Source organism: Peromyscus californicus, unplaced genomic scaffold, assembly GCF_007827085.1.
Source record: "Peromyscus californicus insignis strain IS unplaced genomic scaffold, ASM782708v3 Scaffold_23__1_contigs__length_62951481, whole genome shotgun sequence".
NCBI lineage: Eukaryota > Metazoa > Chordata > Mammalia > Rodentia > Cricetidae > Peromyscus > Peromyscus californicus.
The window spans coordinates 10,765,641-10,783,732 of record NW_026294534.1 but is presented as its reverse complement, the minus strand read 5'-3'; the positions used below and the strand labels follow the sequence as shown (position 1 = coordinate 10,783,732).

At 42.6% G+C, this 18,092-nt stretch overlaps 1 protein-coding gene across 2 annotated transcripts in view; it reads left to right on the top strand.

The window, feature by feature from the left end:
• Positions 1–13,130, top strand: part of Csmd1 (CUB and Sushi multiple domains 1) — a 1,596,844-nt gene extending 1,583,714 nt beyond the window's left edge. For both annotated transcript variants that reach the window (XM_052751771.1, XM_052751770.1), the window contains 4 exons: positions 1,375–1,487; positions 2,269–2,356; positions 4,244–4,376; positions 9,711–13,130. In XM_052751771.1, coding sequence (XP_052607731.1) covers positions 1,375–1,487; positions 2,269–2,356; positions 4,244–4,376; positions 9,711–9,870 — 494 coding nt within the window. In that variant the 3' untranslated portion in view covers positions 9,871–13,130. The remainder of the gene's footprint in view (positions 1–1,374; positions 1,488–2,268; positions 2,357–4,243; positions 4,377–9,710) is intronic.
• The last annotated feature ends 4,962 nt before the right edge of the window (positions 13,131–18,092 follow it).

Here is an 18,092-nt window from a genome sequence, read left to right as displayed (position 1 = left end):
AACTTTATCATATACCCTTTGAAAGAGAGAAGGGGGAGAGATTGGGGAGGGAGGGGGAGAGAGAGAGGGAAAGAGGGGGAGGGGAGAAGAGAGGGGGAGCGGGGGAAGAGAGGGAGAGAGAGAGACAGAGACAGACAGAGACAGAGAGGAAGGGAGAGAGGGAGTAAGGTGGGGGAGGGGATTTAAGGCCTCTATCTCCATAGATTCCTGTTGGGAATTCAACGGTCCGGACCTGGGAGGTGTTTGAATCCAGGGACACTCAGGCCTCCCACAGTGGGATATCTAAAGGGGAGTGGCCAGAGGACAGAAGTGATATCCATGGATATCACTTGTTGGATGCGTTTTTTTGGGGTTTTTTTTGTTTTGTTTCAGTTTTTGTGGGGTTTTTTTTTTTGTAACTATGAAAAATGTCATGAAGATAGGTTTGTTATCTCTCCCTTCAGCTTGTAGAACTGGGGTCCAAGTTCAAAGTTTTAGAGGCTAAATGCATGAAAAAAAAAAACATCACAGCATTGCCTGTGGTAGGAAAGGCACAGCCCGGAGTGAGGTGCAGGAGGCTCTGGTCAGTGGGCAGTGGGTCCTTCCCACTTGGGTGTCTGCATGTGGAACTCCCTCACGGGATGTTAGAGTTTGCTTCTCCAGGGAATTGCTAGTGGATTAGTGTGTTTACTGTGCAACTTTATAAATCATGGCCCCTAGCCCTGTATCCCCTCTGCCTGTGGGACATGACAGACTCAGCGCTATTTGCTTAATGTCTGTGGTGTGTGTATTCCTCCCTTGGTGGGGCCCTAATTGCTGGTGCAAGGCATGTTCCCATCACATCTCTTTGGGCAGCACTACAGTCAGCCCCGTGTGGGTGTAGCTGACAGGTGCAGCTCCTAGCTCCCTCTGCCTGTCTCTCGTGCTATCCTCGAAATCCCCCACCATGACGCTTTTCCTATGAACAGGGCAAGCTGTCTCTAAAAGGAGTTGTGTTTTGAATTAGGATTTGGGACTGTTTTTTTCTACACACCCCTGTCTTCAGAAGCAAATAAAATGTGAATGAAAAATGTTGGCTCTTTCCATCAGCGGGTTTGAGTTCATACTAATTTTTTTGTTGGACAGCGGTGTTGAGTGTAGTGCAAGGATATATCTGCTTGAGAAAGATCCATTCAAGGACTTTGGTAAGAAATGATTTTTCTCCAACCCTACAGTGGTAAAAATACTGAGGCTCAATCTTAAACAAAAAACAACAAAAAAAAAACTTGTGTTTAAATGTTCTATTGTCTGTGACATGATTCCCCACCGTGACTGGTCCTTATTGGATGGGTGAATGGTCAAGTCGCTGACTCTGACTTCCTCAGTGCAGGACTGACAGCTGTGATGTTTTTTCAGGGGTCTACAAGAAGGAAGAGGCCCACCTACTTCTGAAAGCCTTTCATATCAAAGGCCCAGCAGATATTTTTGTAAGCAAGTTTGAAAATGACAACTGGGGACTCGATGGTTATGTAAGTACTGTCATGAAGTTTTTCACATGGTCGTCACACTTTGAGGTCTGGGCAGAAGAATTTGTGATCCACTGAGAATTCTAGGCAGGGAAAACGCTGTCCATCCCTCTGGAACTCAGAAGGTACCCCTGAAGTATGGCCACGATTCACATCATCTGATGCTGGCAGTAACCGAATCTCTGAGATGAGAAATAAGTTGATCCAGAGTGAAGGGACTGTTGCTGCTGAGGGCAAATAGGTTCATCAGTCTAGGCTATGCTCTGCTAATACCACAGCCCTCACCATCAGAACTGTGGATATTTCAAGATCACCTAGAAAATTATCTGAAGGCTCCTGAGTCATGATCAATAAACATAGAAAGCAAAGTGGACATGTTATGCTTGGTGGTGTTCTCTGAGAGTCTGACATTTGTTGCGTTCCAGTTCACTCTCTAACAAAGTTACACCGCCTCATGGGATGCTCTTTTAGTTAAAGTGAATTCACGTAATGAGAGTTGTGCGCTAATACACAGTGTTCCTCATTAGAGAAGGCCATTGCCATGTGACTTTGTAGAATGGATGATCGATCATGTTAGGGGTCAAACTGGGACCATGTCCCTTCCTATGTTGCTTTCAATTGAACTCTATACTGATTTTCAGTTTACATATGTCATTAAAGAAAGTTGGGGGAAATTATACTCTGGGCATGCAATATCTAAGTCTGAGTGGTATTAGTTATGTTTGAGTGACAGCTGAGTTTTCCCCCCTTTTTCTTCTGCTCTGCCCTCCTTTCGGCAAACCAGGTGTCCTCGGGACTTGAGAGAGGAGGATTCTCCTTTCAGGGTGATATACATGGGAAAGACTTTGGAAAGTTCAAGCTGGAAAGACAAGGTAAGCGTTCCTGTTTGTTTGTTTGTTTGTTTGTTTGTTTGTTTAAAGCAAAAATCAATTGGGCCTTTAAATTGTCTTGTGGAGAAGAACCTGAAAAGAGGTGACTCACACACACACACCAGGGAGCTGCTTTAGAGAACACAGGCATGTCAGGGTTTACCCATCCAGTGGAGGATGGAAACCATCATTGATTCCTGTGTGTCTTCTTCACATTACCCCATTATTTTTAACAGAACCAAAGAACAGCTTGTATTAATAAGAAATCTTTATTCTCCTGGGATGGTGACCTTATTGTCAGAAAGAAACAATTTGCTTTAGAAAATAATTTGGATCCCAAGTGAGCCTCCCTTTCAGCTAATTAGAAAAGCCAATGTTTTAGTGATGCCCCAGCGGCCATCATTCATTTAAAAATGCTGGATAAAACCTTTTTAAAAAAAAGTTTTTTATGGATGAGAATAACAACCTTCTAATTGTCTCCAATCAGTAGATAAACCAAATAAACATGATTATGGTTGAATGGATACTGAAATCAAGTTAATCTGAAAGATAACTTTAATGTGAAAGCATCCACAAGAAACTTAGTATGAACTGGTTTCCACAGGAAAAAAATGAATGATTCCCCCAATACATACAGAATGAGAGGAAATCTTTGAACTTGATAGATGTGAACACTTGTTTGTATCTAGAATATATAAAGGACTCCTGGCTCTGTATCATAGAAGCTGATGACCAAGCCAATAACATAGGAAATGGGGAGCATAAATTTTCCAGATTACATACAAATAGACAACAAGCCCACAAAAGATGTTGGACATTTTGTTAGCTTCTTCTCCCATTACTGGGATCAAATATTCTGGCGGGAGTAGCTTAAGGGAGAAAGGCTTCCTTCTGGCTCACGGTTCAGATTACAGTGCAGCATGGTAGGAAGTCAAGTGGCAGCTTGAGGGAGCTGATTACATCTCATACACAATCAGAAAACAGAGTAATGAGTGTGTTCTCAGTTTGTTTTTTCCACTTATACAGTCCAGTGTCCCAGTCAAGGAATGATACCATCACCCCTGGGGAGTGAGTGGGTCTTCCCACCTCAATTAATGAAATCAGGATAATTCCTCGCAGGCATACCCAGGAGCTTATCTGCCCCATGACTGTAGATCTCATCAAACTGACCATTAAGAGGAACATCCCAGACAAGATTAGTCATTGGGGAAATGCAAATCAAAACTACACCAAGATACTACTTTGTAGGCCCTACTATAGGGGGAAACAAAATCAAAACGAGTTTTGTCAAAGAGGCAGAGGGATTGGAGTTCAGATTCTGTCAGTGGAATGTGAAGCAGTACAACTGCTGGGTACGCAAAATGAAGTTCATCAAAATTAGACATAGAGTGTCATAGAAAATTGCACCCCTACTTATCCTGCCAAGAGAAACGAACGCATGTCCTTACATCCATGTTCCAGATGCTTCTAGCATCCTCTTTATCATTGCTCAAGAGGAAACTTATCAAAAGTCCATCAACTAAGGAATAAGAAAAATATGGTACATACATTGATACAATGGAATATCAGTCAGCATTAGAAAACACTAAATATTAGACATTAAACACTAAACATTAAAACATTAGTAAAACACTGATGCTTGATAGGATAGGGTGACCTGTGAGCCATGAACCTAAATGAAAGGTCTAGAAGATTCCATTTGCATAGCAAACACAGCACAGGAAAGTTCACAGAGAGCAAGTTTGAAGAGCAAGCAGACTTTAGGAAAGGACATTGGGTGGCTTTATCGTGGGATTCTTGTGTTCATCTTTAAAATATATCAGAGATACCCCTTTCTTTTGCCTAAGCAATATACAATAACTTCAAATTCTAATTCCTTTTGTCTTCTAGATCCTTCCAACTCTGATGCAGATTCTTCAAATCATTACCAGGGCACCAGTAGCGGCTCCGTGGCAGCTGCGATCCTTGTTCCCTTCTTTGCTCTAATTTTATCAGGGTTTGCATTTTACCTCTACAAACACAGGTACTGCAGAGGTGGGAGTGCCCTGCAAGTGTTGTTGGTGTGGTGTGTTGATCTGAGCAATGGCATGCTTGAATTCACATGCACATATGTTTGATATTGCCAAACAGTTGACACAGAATGCAGGTATTCTTCCTTGGATATGAATGTGTGGACTCCAGGGTTTCTGCGGATGATTCTTGTTTTGTTCCATTTTTTTCATTGTTTGATTTCATCTGTTTTGTCAGCAGGACATGTCTAAGTAATTAGCTTTAAAGGAATGAATGATTGGTCTACAAACAAGCATATGCTGGTTGAAAGCCCTAAGGACATCAGAGCCTTGGGAGAGTTGCAACCTTCCAGCAGGAGAGGCAAAAAAAAAAAAAAAAAAAAAGGTTTCCTTGGCCCTTTCAACTCTATGAATCAAAGATTTATTGGTGGCTTTCTTCCTTCAACAAATTGGAAAGTTCTTAATATGTCTGAGTAGCTTATCTGTGCTCTATCTCTTGGAAAGATTCATTGACATCTATTAACGTGAAAATCCTTATTAATGAGAAAATGTCAGAATTTAGGGTTTTTTGGAGAAATTGAATAAATGGGTTCTTTTCTTTAGGGTTAAAAATGTATGTATGAAAAAAAAGAGAAACATTCTAGGCAGGCTAGGGATGCACCTCTGCTGATAGAGAACTTGTGTAGGATGCATAAAACCCTAGGTCCTATTCCCATTGTATTCCTGTAATCCTAGCATCTGGGAAGTAAAGGCAAGTTAGACCAGCAGTTCAGTATTATCTTCAACTACATAGAGATTTTGAGGAGGCTAGCATGTGCTACACAAGAACCTGTCTAAAATAGACAAGCAAACACTGGTTATGGAGAGTTCAAAGTCCTTGTGTGCATTTTCTCTATGTGGATAACATAATTCTGGGAAAACTTGTTATATGCTAAATCACTCTAAAATGCTATCTGAGTTTTTTGAGTAGTAGCATTTTATAAAAATAGCACAATTACGACCCCCAGAAACAAGGTTAGTTCTTAAGTGTATCACATGTTTGTTTATATAATACACTAGTTTCCATTCAATCTTTATTATACAAACAAAACTGAAGTGAAGTTTTTTTTTTTTAAATAAGATATGCTATGAATTTCTTTAAAGGTATACTGCCTTGTACTTAAGACAACACAAGATTCTAAGACTATCAGTAGTTTGTAGCTATGTCTCCAGTTGCCTGTGGCTCTCAGTATTCTTCCTTTAAAAACATAACCACATGAAAGAAGTTCCAGATACTGGCTGCTTTCTGCACAGCTTGGTCCTGGAACCCTGACTAAGGTGACCAGGGAATGAAGGAAGAACAGACATGAAGATCCATTCACAGAAAAACTGACTCATATGTGCTTACCTGGAACAGCACCAACCATGAAATAACCCAGAACCTTGTAGCTAGAGTTTTCCTGCCTTGCCCATAGTCAGGACAAATCTCTGTCACCTGCCAGTCCCACAGCTGCTCAGACCCAACCAAGTAAACACAGAGACTTATATTGCTTGCAAACTATATGGCCATGGCAGGCTTCTTGCTAACTGTTCTTATAGCTTAAATTAACCCATTTCCATAAATCTATACCTTGCCATGTGGCTCATGGCTTACCGGCATCTTCACATGCTCCTTGTCATGGCGGCGGCTGGCAGTGTCTCCTCCCACCTTCCTGTTCTCTCAATTCTCCTCTCTGTTAGTCCCGCCTATACTTCCTGCCTGGCCACTGGCCAATCAGTGTTTTATTTATTGACCAATCAGAGCATTTGACGTACAGACCATCCCACAGCAGAACCTCAGCCTATTTATTACACACAGCTCAACACAGAGAGGCTAGCTCTTCTTAGAAAGAGGTCTATGGCAGGGCACAGTGTCAGGTTGCAGTTTTGGGAGAAGGAAGCGGCTAACTTTTGCACACACTGTCAACATTCACACTTGAACCAAAGGAAGGTTTTGCCATCACTTTAAACTTTACTCCTATGGGGAAGGCTTTGCCATACCCATGTGCCTGAGTCATTGGGTCCTTAATATGGCTGTGCCCATGTGAAAAAAAAAAATACACTTGTATACAAGACGTCTCCACAGACATATAACCACACTGTTATTTATTTTGAAGAAAATAGTACCCTAGACAACAAGTCTTTGGAGAATTCATCTCTCTTTTTGCTGATGTTACAGCCACCATGTGTCCCGCAGCAGGAGGCACTTTTATTTTAAAGAGGAGGAAATTAAAATGCTGCTGCTTTTTCGGAGTTGCCTAGGTGTTGACAGCAACCACAGGAACTCAAAATCCCTGTAAATTATTCTTCACCCATCTAGTGTCCTCACCCTAAATATAATGGTCTGTGCCATTATAAGGGCTTACTTGCCTTCTGACCCTGTCAGGTGAGAGACTCTGGTCCTCTCTCAGCCCTGAAACCAGCTGGACGAATCCCTGTGTGTCAGAGAATGAGGCCTTAGGCTGTCCCTGAGAGGCTAACACCTCTGTGGGTCAGAATCAGTTGTCATTGCCAATATCAATACTGTCCAATCCTCTGGATTCATCTGTGTGTTAAATGAGTCCTGACTCTATCTGAAGTCCTAGACATGGTAGCATGGGGTGTATTTACAACATTACAGTGTTTGTCTTTAAATCCAGGAGCTTCCCACCAAGTCTCAGTGGTCAGATACTTCCAAGAAGGGATGTGGGGGATGGCTCCCACACTGACAGCAGGTAGCAAGAAAATGAACTGCTGCCTTGTCCAGTGACTGGAGCCTTTGGTGACACTGGTAGATCCCTCCACCCCAATCCATGTAAACTGAAAAGGCTGCATGGTGAATATAGGAAGAAGCCGGGTTTTCCTCTAAGGCTCACCAGGGATAGAGTGAGGCCACTGTGATGAGCAGTTCCATAGGATCTGTTCTCTCTCTACTTCCTGGCTATATTAACAAGATGAAAATTTTTGAAAAAGGAAGGATGTGGAGAGCCAGTGTCCCAGCCCTTCACCAGGTGATTTTCTTCTGAGTTCTTGCTATGAGCACCAAGTTTTTAACACTCATATAGTGCCCATCTTTCAGCTCCAGCAGATAGAGACATTCCTTAATGATGTGGCTGGGCATTGCTTTACAGACACCCCAAAGTCCCAGTAGGCTGGAGTTCCTTTCCCTCATTCTTCTATATTGGGAAGAGGTCCTCAGTCAGAACCCATGGTTCTGACACAACCTGCCTCAGTGAGATAGACCTAGGCTCTGGTTGCATTTCCTCCTCTGTCCCTGAATCTCTCTAGCAGAAAGAGAACAGGGTCACTCTGGTTCGAGTGACTGGACACAAATGTCAGGCAGCTCTTTTGTTCATTAACGCTGAATGATATTTGTTTGCTGACTAGTGCTCCTCAAGCATTTTCCAAGTTCAATGTCACTGGTGTCTCTGACTCCTGGGGCAGCTGAAGAGAAATGTTCTGCTGACAGAGACCAATTTTCTGAAGACCACACATGTAGACGAATTGCTAAACAGTCTTATTAATAAAAAAAAATTAAAAAAAAAAAACTCAGAGCCGGATATAGGGCTGAAAACCTGAGAGATCAGAGAAATAGGAAAAGCCATCGCTAACCTTACCTCACCAACTCCGCAGCTTCCAAAGGCGAGCTGCTTCCTGTCTGTCCATGCCTATATGCCTTGCTGTTCTGCCCTCTGATTTGCTCTCTCTGTCCAGCTACATCACTTCTGCTTCCTTCCCAGCTCTGTCACTTCCTGTCTGTCTGTACAGTTCTCTAGAACTCCATGGTTAACTAGTATTGGAATTTAAGGCGTGTGTCACCACACCTGGCTCTCTTCCCAGTGTGGCCTTGAACTCACAGAGATCCAGACAGATCCCTGCCTGCCAAGTGATAGGATTAAAGGCATGTGCTACTATTGCCTGACTTCTATATAGTGGCTAGCTTTTTCCTCTGATCTCCAGGCAAGTTTTATTTTATTGGGAGACATCGTGTATTGGGGGCACAATACATCACCACACACATACTTTCTATTTAACATTCTGTTAATGAACAGATTAAAACCTGAGATAATCAATGAATAAGTCACTGGCGATGAATGTTTGGGGTTCCCCCCCCCACTTGCTCTCAGGTGGTTGTGACACCTGTGTGCTTATTTACATGAATGTAATATTTTTCTCACATGACAGACTGTTCTTACCTGGTTTCTTCTGAGATAAAGGGAGGGGGAAGATGACCAGATGTATTTAGATTATTTTTTCCCCTTTTCTTTCTTGTGCAGTGTATTCTGGTACATGGGTATTATATGTACACTTTTAGTTGGTGTGTACAGGTATGCATACAGGTGCTTAGGCATACATGCATCTGTATATGTAGGCCAGAGGTATACAGTGGGTCTTTTCTTCTACAGCTCTCCACCTTGCTTTGTGAGACACAATTGCTCACTGAACGTAGAGTTCACCAGTTTGGCTAGGATGACTGGAAGCCAGAGAGCGCCAGTGACCCACCTGTCTCTGTCCCCTCAGTGCTGGGATAGAGGAGTCTCCTTTAACCACAAAGTATAGAAACATTTTAATGCTGAGTTTCATTTCAATAAACAGGCTGTTTAAAAATATTTATTATTTTTGTTTTATGTATGAGTGTTTGCCTGTTTGTGTGCATGTGCACCACGTGTGTGCAGTGCTCATGGAGGCCAGGAGAGGACAACGGAAGGTACAGACCATTGTGAGCTGCCATGTGGGTGCTGGGAACCAAACCTGGACACCTCCCCCCCCAGAACAAGCAAGTGCTCTTAACTTGCCAAGCTGTCTCTCCAGCCCTAAACTGGCTTATATTCAACCCACAAGAAAAAAAAAATTGTAAAAGTAATCAGCACTCAGGGAATGCTGGTAATGGTGATGAACTTATTTGAAGTTGAAATGGCATTGAGTGACACCACCTTATAGGATGAGCATGAATTTCACAGTGACAAGACTACAGTGGCTTCACCAAGTCCTTGAACTTGCTGATGATAGATAGCTTTCCAGATCCAGCATCTCCCCGTCTGCCACCTTAGAAGGTGTTCCAAACCTTCCTTCGGTGCATAGCGAGTTGTTTTCTTTTTAAATTTTGGAAATTATTTCTAATTTTATGTTCTATTGATAATCCCAACCACCAATTTCTAAAGAGTCAACTGTGGTGAAGTAGCTGCTGTGACCCCGCCCCCCCCCCCCCCCGCCCCCCCCCATCCCCACCCTCTCCCTAACCTTACAGGAATACTTCCTGCTGAGGAAGCCTGGAGACTGAGTGGAGGCTAGGAAACCAACCTGTGCCTCTGCAGTTAAGGATCTGACTGTGTGCTCTCTTTTCTCTTTAGAACAAGACCAAAAGTCCAGTATAATGGCTATGCTGGCCATGAGAACAGTAATGGACAAGCTTCATTTGAAAACCCCATGTATGATACAAACTTAAAACCCACAGAGGCCAAGGCTGTGAGGTTTGACACGACTCTGAACACAGTGTGTACAGTGGTATAGCCCTCAGTGCCCCCTAGGACCAATTCATAGCCATACCTCTGATGGACAAGCAGTAAAATCCTTTGGTGCCATATACCACCTTCCCTTTTACTCTTGCCTTGCTGCAGCAACCTTGGCCATCATCTGCTGGCATAACGCAGTGGAAATTTCTTCTCAGTCATGACCAAGTCTTTTGAGGATCAACTTGCAAACACATCTTCATCTGGAAAGTGGATTGTAAAAGCCTTGCTGCATCCACCAGAAATCAAGACGCCAACCCCGGCGAGGGCAAAGAAGACTGCAGGGTCTGACAGACGGGTGGTACTTAATGCCTCTGACTTTTGTGTCTCTGTGTGGCCAGGATGCCTTTGGATGTAGTCTTCTGAGCACATGGATACATCCTTCAGGTGCGGCGACGAAATGGTAGCAACTTGATATGTGTTTTGTGTTTTTCTTTTCTTTTTTAACCCTGCTCATTGGACGTACGTTCTCTACAAAAGCAACACCTTCCTGGAGAAGACACCTTCTGGAAAATGTGTACACATACACTCGCTTCACTCTGCCCTGCCTGAGACATGACAAGCTCTGAGGCTCTTCGGGCTCCCCTGGGCATCCATCAACCACGAGGGATGTTTGCAGATCTCACAAGTCAGCTGTTCCATCCCAGAATTTTTGATTCTCAACATTTTGCACTAGTGTGTTAAGAATGACTCAGTCTGATTTTTAAACAAACTATTTACACAGGGTTTATATACACGATACATTGTACATAAGCATTTCCTCATACTGTATTGTCAAGCAAAAGATGCCACCATCAGTTAAGCTGGGTTTAAGGGAAAATATCCCCAGACGCGGCACAGAATTTGAAAAGGAGATAGTACTCTGAAGAAGTTATGTTGTCATCTTATCGTTTAGTTTCTGTTAGCCATGTTTATGTGTCGAATCCAATGCCAACTTCCTATGGTTGACATGAAGACTTTCCTTTCCCCCTCGTTTTGTCTCCCTCATGGGCATACAACTACTGTCTCTGTCACACTAATCATCAAGGGGGTCTCCAGCAATGTCTGTGTTCCATGTACAGATGTGAATAGTAATTTATTTTAGGTAGCTCGTGAACTCCTGGGTCTCAGTTCACAGTGCAGTCTTTCCTTCTGGTTGTTTTCTTTCTCTGTTCGGTAGCATCACCTTCCCGTGCTGCGCTGAAAGTCTATCTCACAGCCACACCCAAGCTCAGAGGGAATCAAAGTCAAAATCAGAATCGGAAGGGCAAGCGTTGCTCGCACACCCTCATGATGATCTGTTTTATAGATTATTTGCCTTTCTTGCAAAAAAAAAAAATTCATTGTGATGATTTTTCAAACCTAAAATTCCTTACTGATAGACTATCCATTATGGTATAAATAAATAAAATAGGTGGCATGGCCAAACAAGGATAAAATAAACAGCCTATAGAGAAGGCAGGGCCAGAGAAATGTCTGTAAGAAATTCAAAGAGAAGATCATGTTTATTTTTATTTATATTTGTTTGATAAAAGTATTTTTGGAAAGATAATGCTTATTTTATTATTTGATGTTTCATGCACAGTCAACATGGTAACAATTTCCCCTTTGCACATCCCAGATTTGCACTGATAGATGGGTCAGGATGTCATGCTGACGTTCTGTTTGCTATGGTGACTACATTCATGCCTAGCTTTAAGATGGATAAATCTGTCTATCTACATGATGATTAAATGCAGGACTTCTCAGAGGACCTGTGAGAAAAGGAGCCAACTAGGATATCAGCTTGCTGCTTTGGAAGGTCTGAATTCTGAGTCTTCCAGGGCTCCCTCCAGCCTGCTCTTGTTACAAGGGCTGTCTGTTGTGTGTCAGGGTTCCTGACCTCTTCCAGTGACACTCAGTCCACTGGGTTCCATATTGCAGAAGTCTGTGTCCTAGGTGAAGGGCTATTGGCACAGGTTCCTCTGGACAAGCTGACATCCTTGGGGTTCTTCTGTGTCCACAGAGGTTCATTGGCTCCCTGGGAAATTCAGATGATGTCATCAAGAATGTGCTCCTAACCACACATTGAGCCAAAACAAAACAGAAAATGTTAGAAGGTCCAAGGACTGTAGTGCGTAAGGGAGAACAGGGTCACTATATATATATATATATTAGATGTATATAGAAACACGCACACACACACACATATATATATATATTGTACATATCTAAGTTTGAGTCACTCTGACTAGGTGCAAAATGCTGATCTTGGAGTCTAAACTAACGTCTCTGTCCCCACATCCCTGGCCTCTTTGCTGGCCAGTTACATTAAGAAGACAACTCAGACAGGGCATACATACATGCAAGGAGCCACATTATCAGACCAGTGTTGCTTTCCTTTGTGTGCAAACTGACTTACAGCTACCAGACTGCATCAAGGTATTTCAAACCAACACACCAACACTGAGTGGCACTCTCAGGTGAGAGTCTGGCCCAATTCTTCCTAAGGTATGAGTGCGTGTGCGTGCGTGCGTGCGTGCGTGCGTGTGTGTGTGTGTGTGTGTGTGTGTGTGTGGATTTTGTGTGTGGTGGTGTTTCACCAGGTCTCAGAGGCATTGAAGACCCAGCAGGGCAGTCGAGAATACCTTCCTCAGTGAGGTCTGAAAGACTTTTCCCTGAAGCCCCCAGAGCACAGTGAGGAGACGCGCTATGTGTGACAGGTTACGTGCTTCGAAGCTGTTCAAATGTTGCTTGTCTTTGCCCATCTTGCCTTCAGGCTAGCTGCAATAATTTTTTTCTTCTGTAAAATATTTTGTAAACAACAACAACAACAACAACAGCAAAAGCTATTCTAAAAAAAGGGGAAAAAGGAAGCTGGCATTATGATCAGGAAAACCATCCATCGTCGCTGCCCCACCCCCACCCACCCTCCTGTTCCCTCCACACGCTGCTGTCACAACGTAGGTGCGGAAGACCTTTTTGTACAGAGATATATTTTTTATGAAGAATTTGTAAAATTATTAAATATGCTGTAATTTTTTGATTAATGTAGGTAAATTGTTAAAAAAAATAAATGTTTTTACAATACAAAACTGTAATTTTCCCGATAATGTAAAATTACCCTCTCTAGCCGATTTTCAGTTCCAATCCTATTCGACATGTATTAATATTAAAGCGGCCTGTTAAAATGAACAGTATCTTTTTTTGTCAAAAAAAAATTATAAAGAGAGTGTAACATAACCTGTGTAATGCCACCTATCTTTAAAGCAAATCAGAGTTCTAATTAAATATTTAATTTTAGATTTCTATTTTTGCGTGAATTTATTTTAACTTGACCATGTGCAGGGAAGTCTCTGGCAGGCACGGGACTGAATAGAAGTGTTTTGGTTTTTTTTTTTTTTTTTTAGTAAGCATGTATAATGTTGAGAATGAAGCTCCATCTTTTCCCCAGCCAGACTTTCCATCAGGGTCCCCACCAGTAATTAGCACACGGGGCTGAGGCAATGTCTCAGGTTGTGGAGTGCTTGCCGGATGGAATAAGGACCTGAGTTCGGTCCCCAGAAGCCCTGTAAAATGGTGAGTGCGATAGGGCTGAAGGAGTGGTTATGTTCTTGCCTCTTCAGTTGTGAAGCCTTTTCGTGAACTTTTACAACCCTGAGAGATGGCATGTCAGATGGTTGTAGATGCCGATAAGAGCGCATCAAGTACCACTCTAGAGGAAAGCTCAGCAGAGAGCCACCTTCATTGACAGGGAGACAGGGAGAACCTTGTCTTCTGGCTTCTGGGCTGAGAGATCAGGAGAACACACCTATGCCTTCACTCATGGCCTCTCTGAATGAATGTCTACCAGGGATGTAGGAGGGTATAATAATTTCCCTGAAAATCAAGTTATTACCCAAATAAATAACAACCAATAATGAAAAACACCCCCCACTCCAGTTTCTCCATAAGAAGCTTGGATTGCCACCATCTAGCCACTTCCAGGCTCTCTGGGCCCCTGATGGTCCATGGCTGCAATGACTGGGAGTGGCTTGTAGAGATTGTTAATGACACTCAACAATCAAAGCAAGGTAGGTTTTGCCATTCTGATCGGACAGGTAAAGGAGGAAGAATTCAGAGAAAACTCATTCGCCCCCAGACACATGTATGGGCATATGGACAGACCCAGTTAAAGATAGGTTTCTCTAGCTATGACATTCTCATTTCTCACCCCATCTGTCACACTGTTAATATCATGGTCCCCTTCTTTGGCAATTTTTTTTTCTGAGTATCTCTGTTACTCTGTCTGTAAATCTTTCCCCTTTTAGCTGGATGTAACTGCAAATTAAGACTCCTAAGAGAAACACATACTTGTTATTATTTGAGTTCAGATATCTCTTAAAATTGTCATTCCTGATGTGCCCTCCAGGGCCATCTAATGGCTGAGGTTAGAGCATAGCAGCTCTGCCAACACCTGTGAGTGTCTCCAGAAGGAAGGCACAGCACAGCTCTATCTTTAACTTAATTTTCTACCAGTATATCTCAGAAGTTGCCTATGAATTGGCAAATGCCTCCTACCTCTGGGGTGATCTTTCTGGGCAGGATTCTCTGTACAAAGTAGGTCTTTTAACAGCTGTTGAACTTGAAACAAGTACATTGTCAGCTCTGGACTCAGGACTGTGTGCTTACTCAAAACACTTTCAGATTGAGAGCCTCGGCCTGAGCTGGACCTGTAATACTGAGACCACAGGCTTCCTGAAGCCATGGTCCTCAGAGAAAAGTGCCATTGGATTGTTCTCTGCTTTCATGGGCCTGTTTTTATAGAACTGTAGAGTTACTGTGATGATAGGAACTGAAACAAAGCAAGTCATAATAACATCCACAGCTCTGGACAACAGTGGCTTTGGAAACCCAGCACAGCATGTCCCCTCTTTTGGTATCAGCAGAACCCATTAATCCTTTGGAGTCTCTCTCCCTGATGACAGTCATCTTAGATGGATGTCTATTACTATTCACCACCTGTCCCAGGTCAAGGGTGATAGGACATTCACCTGTGATAACTAGGGGAGTGTCCTGGAACCAGAGTCTGAGCCACATGGCACAGACATAGCATGTCTAGCTGAACTTACCTTGATATGCCCACTGTGATGGTTATTCTTGGTTGTCAACTTGACTACATCTGGAACTAAAGCCCCAAAATGGCAGATTTTTGCTTTTTTTTTTTTTGAAGTCAGAAGATCCATTTCTAATCCTGATCTTTGAGCTCAGAAGACACACATTTTTAATCTGTATCTTTTGAGCTGGGAAAAAAAAAACCTACCTATAATCTGGGACATTCCTTCTGCTGGAAGCCTATTATAAAGATATTAAAGAAGGAAACTTTTGCTATTTTCCTGCTTGGCCTCAACTTGCCATCAGGTCCATTCCTTCACTGGCATTAGGGCCTAATTCTTTGGGATTCCAGTGTATACTGAAGACCAATTGAGACATCTAGCCCTATGGATTGAACAACTTCTGGATTCTTGGACTTTCCACTCACAGCCCGTCATTGTTGGATTAGCTGGACCACAGCCAGTGAGTCATTCTAAAAATTTTTATTTATTTTTTATTTTATGTGCATTGGTGTTTTGCCAGGTGTGTTGGGTTCCTTTGAACTGAAATTACAGTTGTGAGCACCATATAGGTGCTGGAAATTGAATCCAGGTCCTCTGGAAGAGCAGTCAATGCTCTTAACCACTGAGCCATCTCTCCAGGCCCATAAGCTGTTTTAATAACTCCCCTTTCTATGTATATAGAGGTATTCATTCTATAAGTTCTGTTACTGTAGAGAACCCCGACTAATACACCTGCCCAGCCCAGCCAGATCCAACATTCATTTCACCCACTACTTGTATTCCCACTGTCCAGTTGGGATTCTAGAGCAAGTGCTTATATTTCACAAAGCTCTCTCTCTTTCTCCAACTTCCCAGGCTTTGCTACTTGTGCTTTAAGTTAAGAGACAACACCTGCAATAGACAGAGATGGAAAGAGACCGTCAAAGTGGTCTATCCATTCCAAACCCAGGCCCAATGCGGGTGTCTACATGTACAAGAGCTGCCCAATCTTAGGCCTGTAAGGACAGAGCTGCTCATTGTGGCTAAGAAGTCACCAGCACCCTTCAAGAACATTGAATCTATATATTTTTGGAGAACACAATTCCTTTGTGCATGCAGCCACCCGAGGACATTGACTCCCAGAAATATTTTGATTCTTTGAAGGGCAAGATGACATCCATGGTGAAGCTTTCCAATGAGGACAAATCTTTGTCTCAGTGGAAACCCAGAGCAATTTTGTAATCCTTCTCAGAAGTATTTGGTGTTTCCATTATCCCATCATGAAGACTGCAGCATCACTGCCATAGTTATTTCAGGAGATGGTGTCCTGTTTGTTCATAATATGCAGGTAAGAGGATTGTATCTAAACTTAGAATGTAACTGAGTCAAAAACTATACCAAGGAAATTAAGACAGAATTCCTTCCCACTCTGAGCATGTTCCCTTTGTACAGGCACTGAAAGTTCATGAATGTAAGACTGGTTTTGATTCCTAAAGCACATGTGTTGTCAGCCCTGGCTGTGTGGATGGGCACAGAGGATACTGGGTGTCTTCCTGCTGACTTCAGTGACAAATTCTAATGCTATCTTTCCTTCCCAGAATCTTCTAATAAATAGTCAGGAACAACCTGGCTATATTCCAGTGCCTATATGTACAATCATTTGGTCCTGTGAATATAGGGCAGACATACAACATGGGCCACATAATTCTGTGTAATAAGATGGTCAAAATCACTCTGATTCCACATTTTGTAAAATTAGTAGAAATAGAGGGACTGAACTGTTGTGTTTAGATAAATGGAACTAAGAGTCAGGACAGAGCAGACACCCCATTGGTCTGGGTGGAGTCTGTGGCACAGTCCCACTGTGGTACTTATCATGATTTGAAAATATGCCCTCTTTCACACAGCTACGAGGAAAATATGTGACAATAGATATTAAAAATTATAGTTTAGTTTGGTGTACACAAATGTTTAGTCACCAGTCTGTCATCTATCTATATCACCTGTCAGTCTTCACATTATCAGCCTTCAATCTTCACTCATCTCTACCTGAATATCTGTCATCCATTGAATCCTTTATCATTAATATATCAAAAATACAATCGGGAACAATCTTCACCAATTATGTATTGCCTTGGAAAGTTCTTTTTCAGTTTCTTGTATATTAAGTTCATTGTGTGCTTCCAACTCATTGTATTGTATAACGAATTCTAAGTATATTGTATTTTACATCCTAAAATAATGGGCTGTGAAACGTGGCAGAGTTCTGAACCATCTCTGCTTTGTCTCATCTCTGAGAGATGGAAGCCTCATCTTCTGTGCTACTCTTTTCCAAACTGTAAACCGTGGCCATGACAGTATCTTGTTCTAGCCACAAAGCTGTGTCCTTTTGTTAATAGCATCAACTTATGAGGGTTTTGGGCAACTCATTGGAAATACTCCCATCTCAGTGAGGTTTGAAGATACCTGTTCTGAGCTTGGTCAGTATTCTATATCCAAGTGTTTCCCTATAGTTGGTATATCATTCCTGGATAGGCTGGATGTCCAAGCCCATGCTGGGCAGAGTGCTGGAGTCTTGGTCGGTGGCAGAGGCCCTAAGATGTTCAAGGTACAGAGGTATAAGAGATGAGCCTGTGGGAGGTGCTCAGGCTCAAATGAGGTCCTGAGTGGGGAGCATGGATGGGATCAGTGACCTTACAGAGGACATATTGAGGATTTTGTCCTTTCTTTCCACATGAGTGCTCAGTAAGGAGGACTTCATCTGGAGTCAAGCTGCAGGCCCTCCCCTGACCTACCCATCAACATGTAGAGTGCATCCGTCCTGTACAGCTTTGAGAGATCCCCAGGAGAGCATCCATTCCCTCTGTCAGGAGATACTGGACCAAGCAGGCCCTGGACAGACTCTGGCTCTTTGATCCTGGATGTCTCTGCCTCCAGAGCTGTGAGTACATGTTTCTTTTCCCTATAAACTAGATTGTTGGGTATCATTATAGCCATAAAACAAGGAAGTAGACAGTAGGTGAGTTAGTTTGTCTGCAGTTCCTAAGTCTTCAAGAAGATGTATTAGGGGAAGAATGTAAGTGAAGGGAAGCCTAGTCAGACCTGGTGTTGACTTGGTGGAATTCAGTAGCAGGGATTTTAACATGTCTCTTGTAATTTGCTAAACTGGGGAAGAACTTAGATTGGAGAT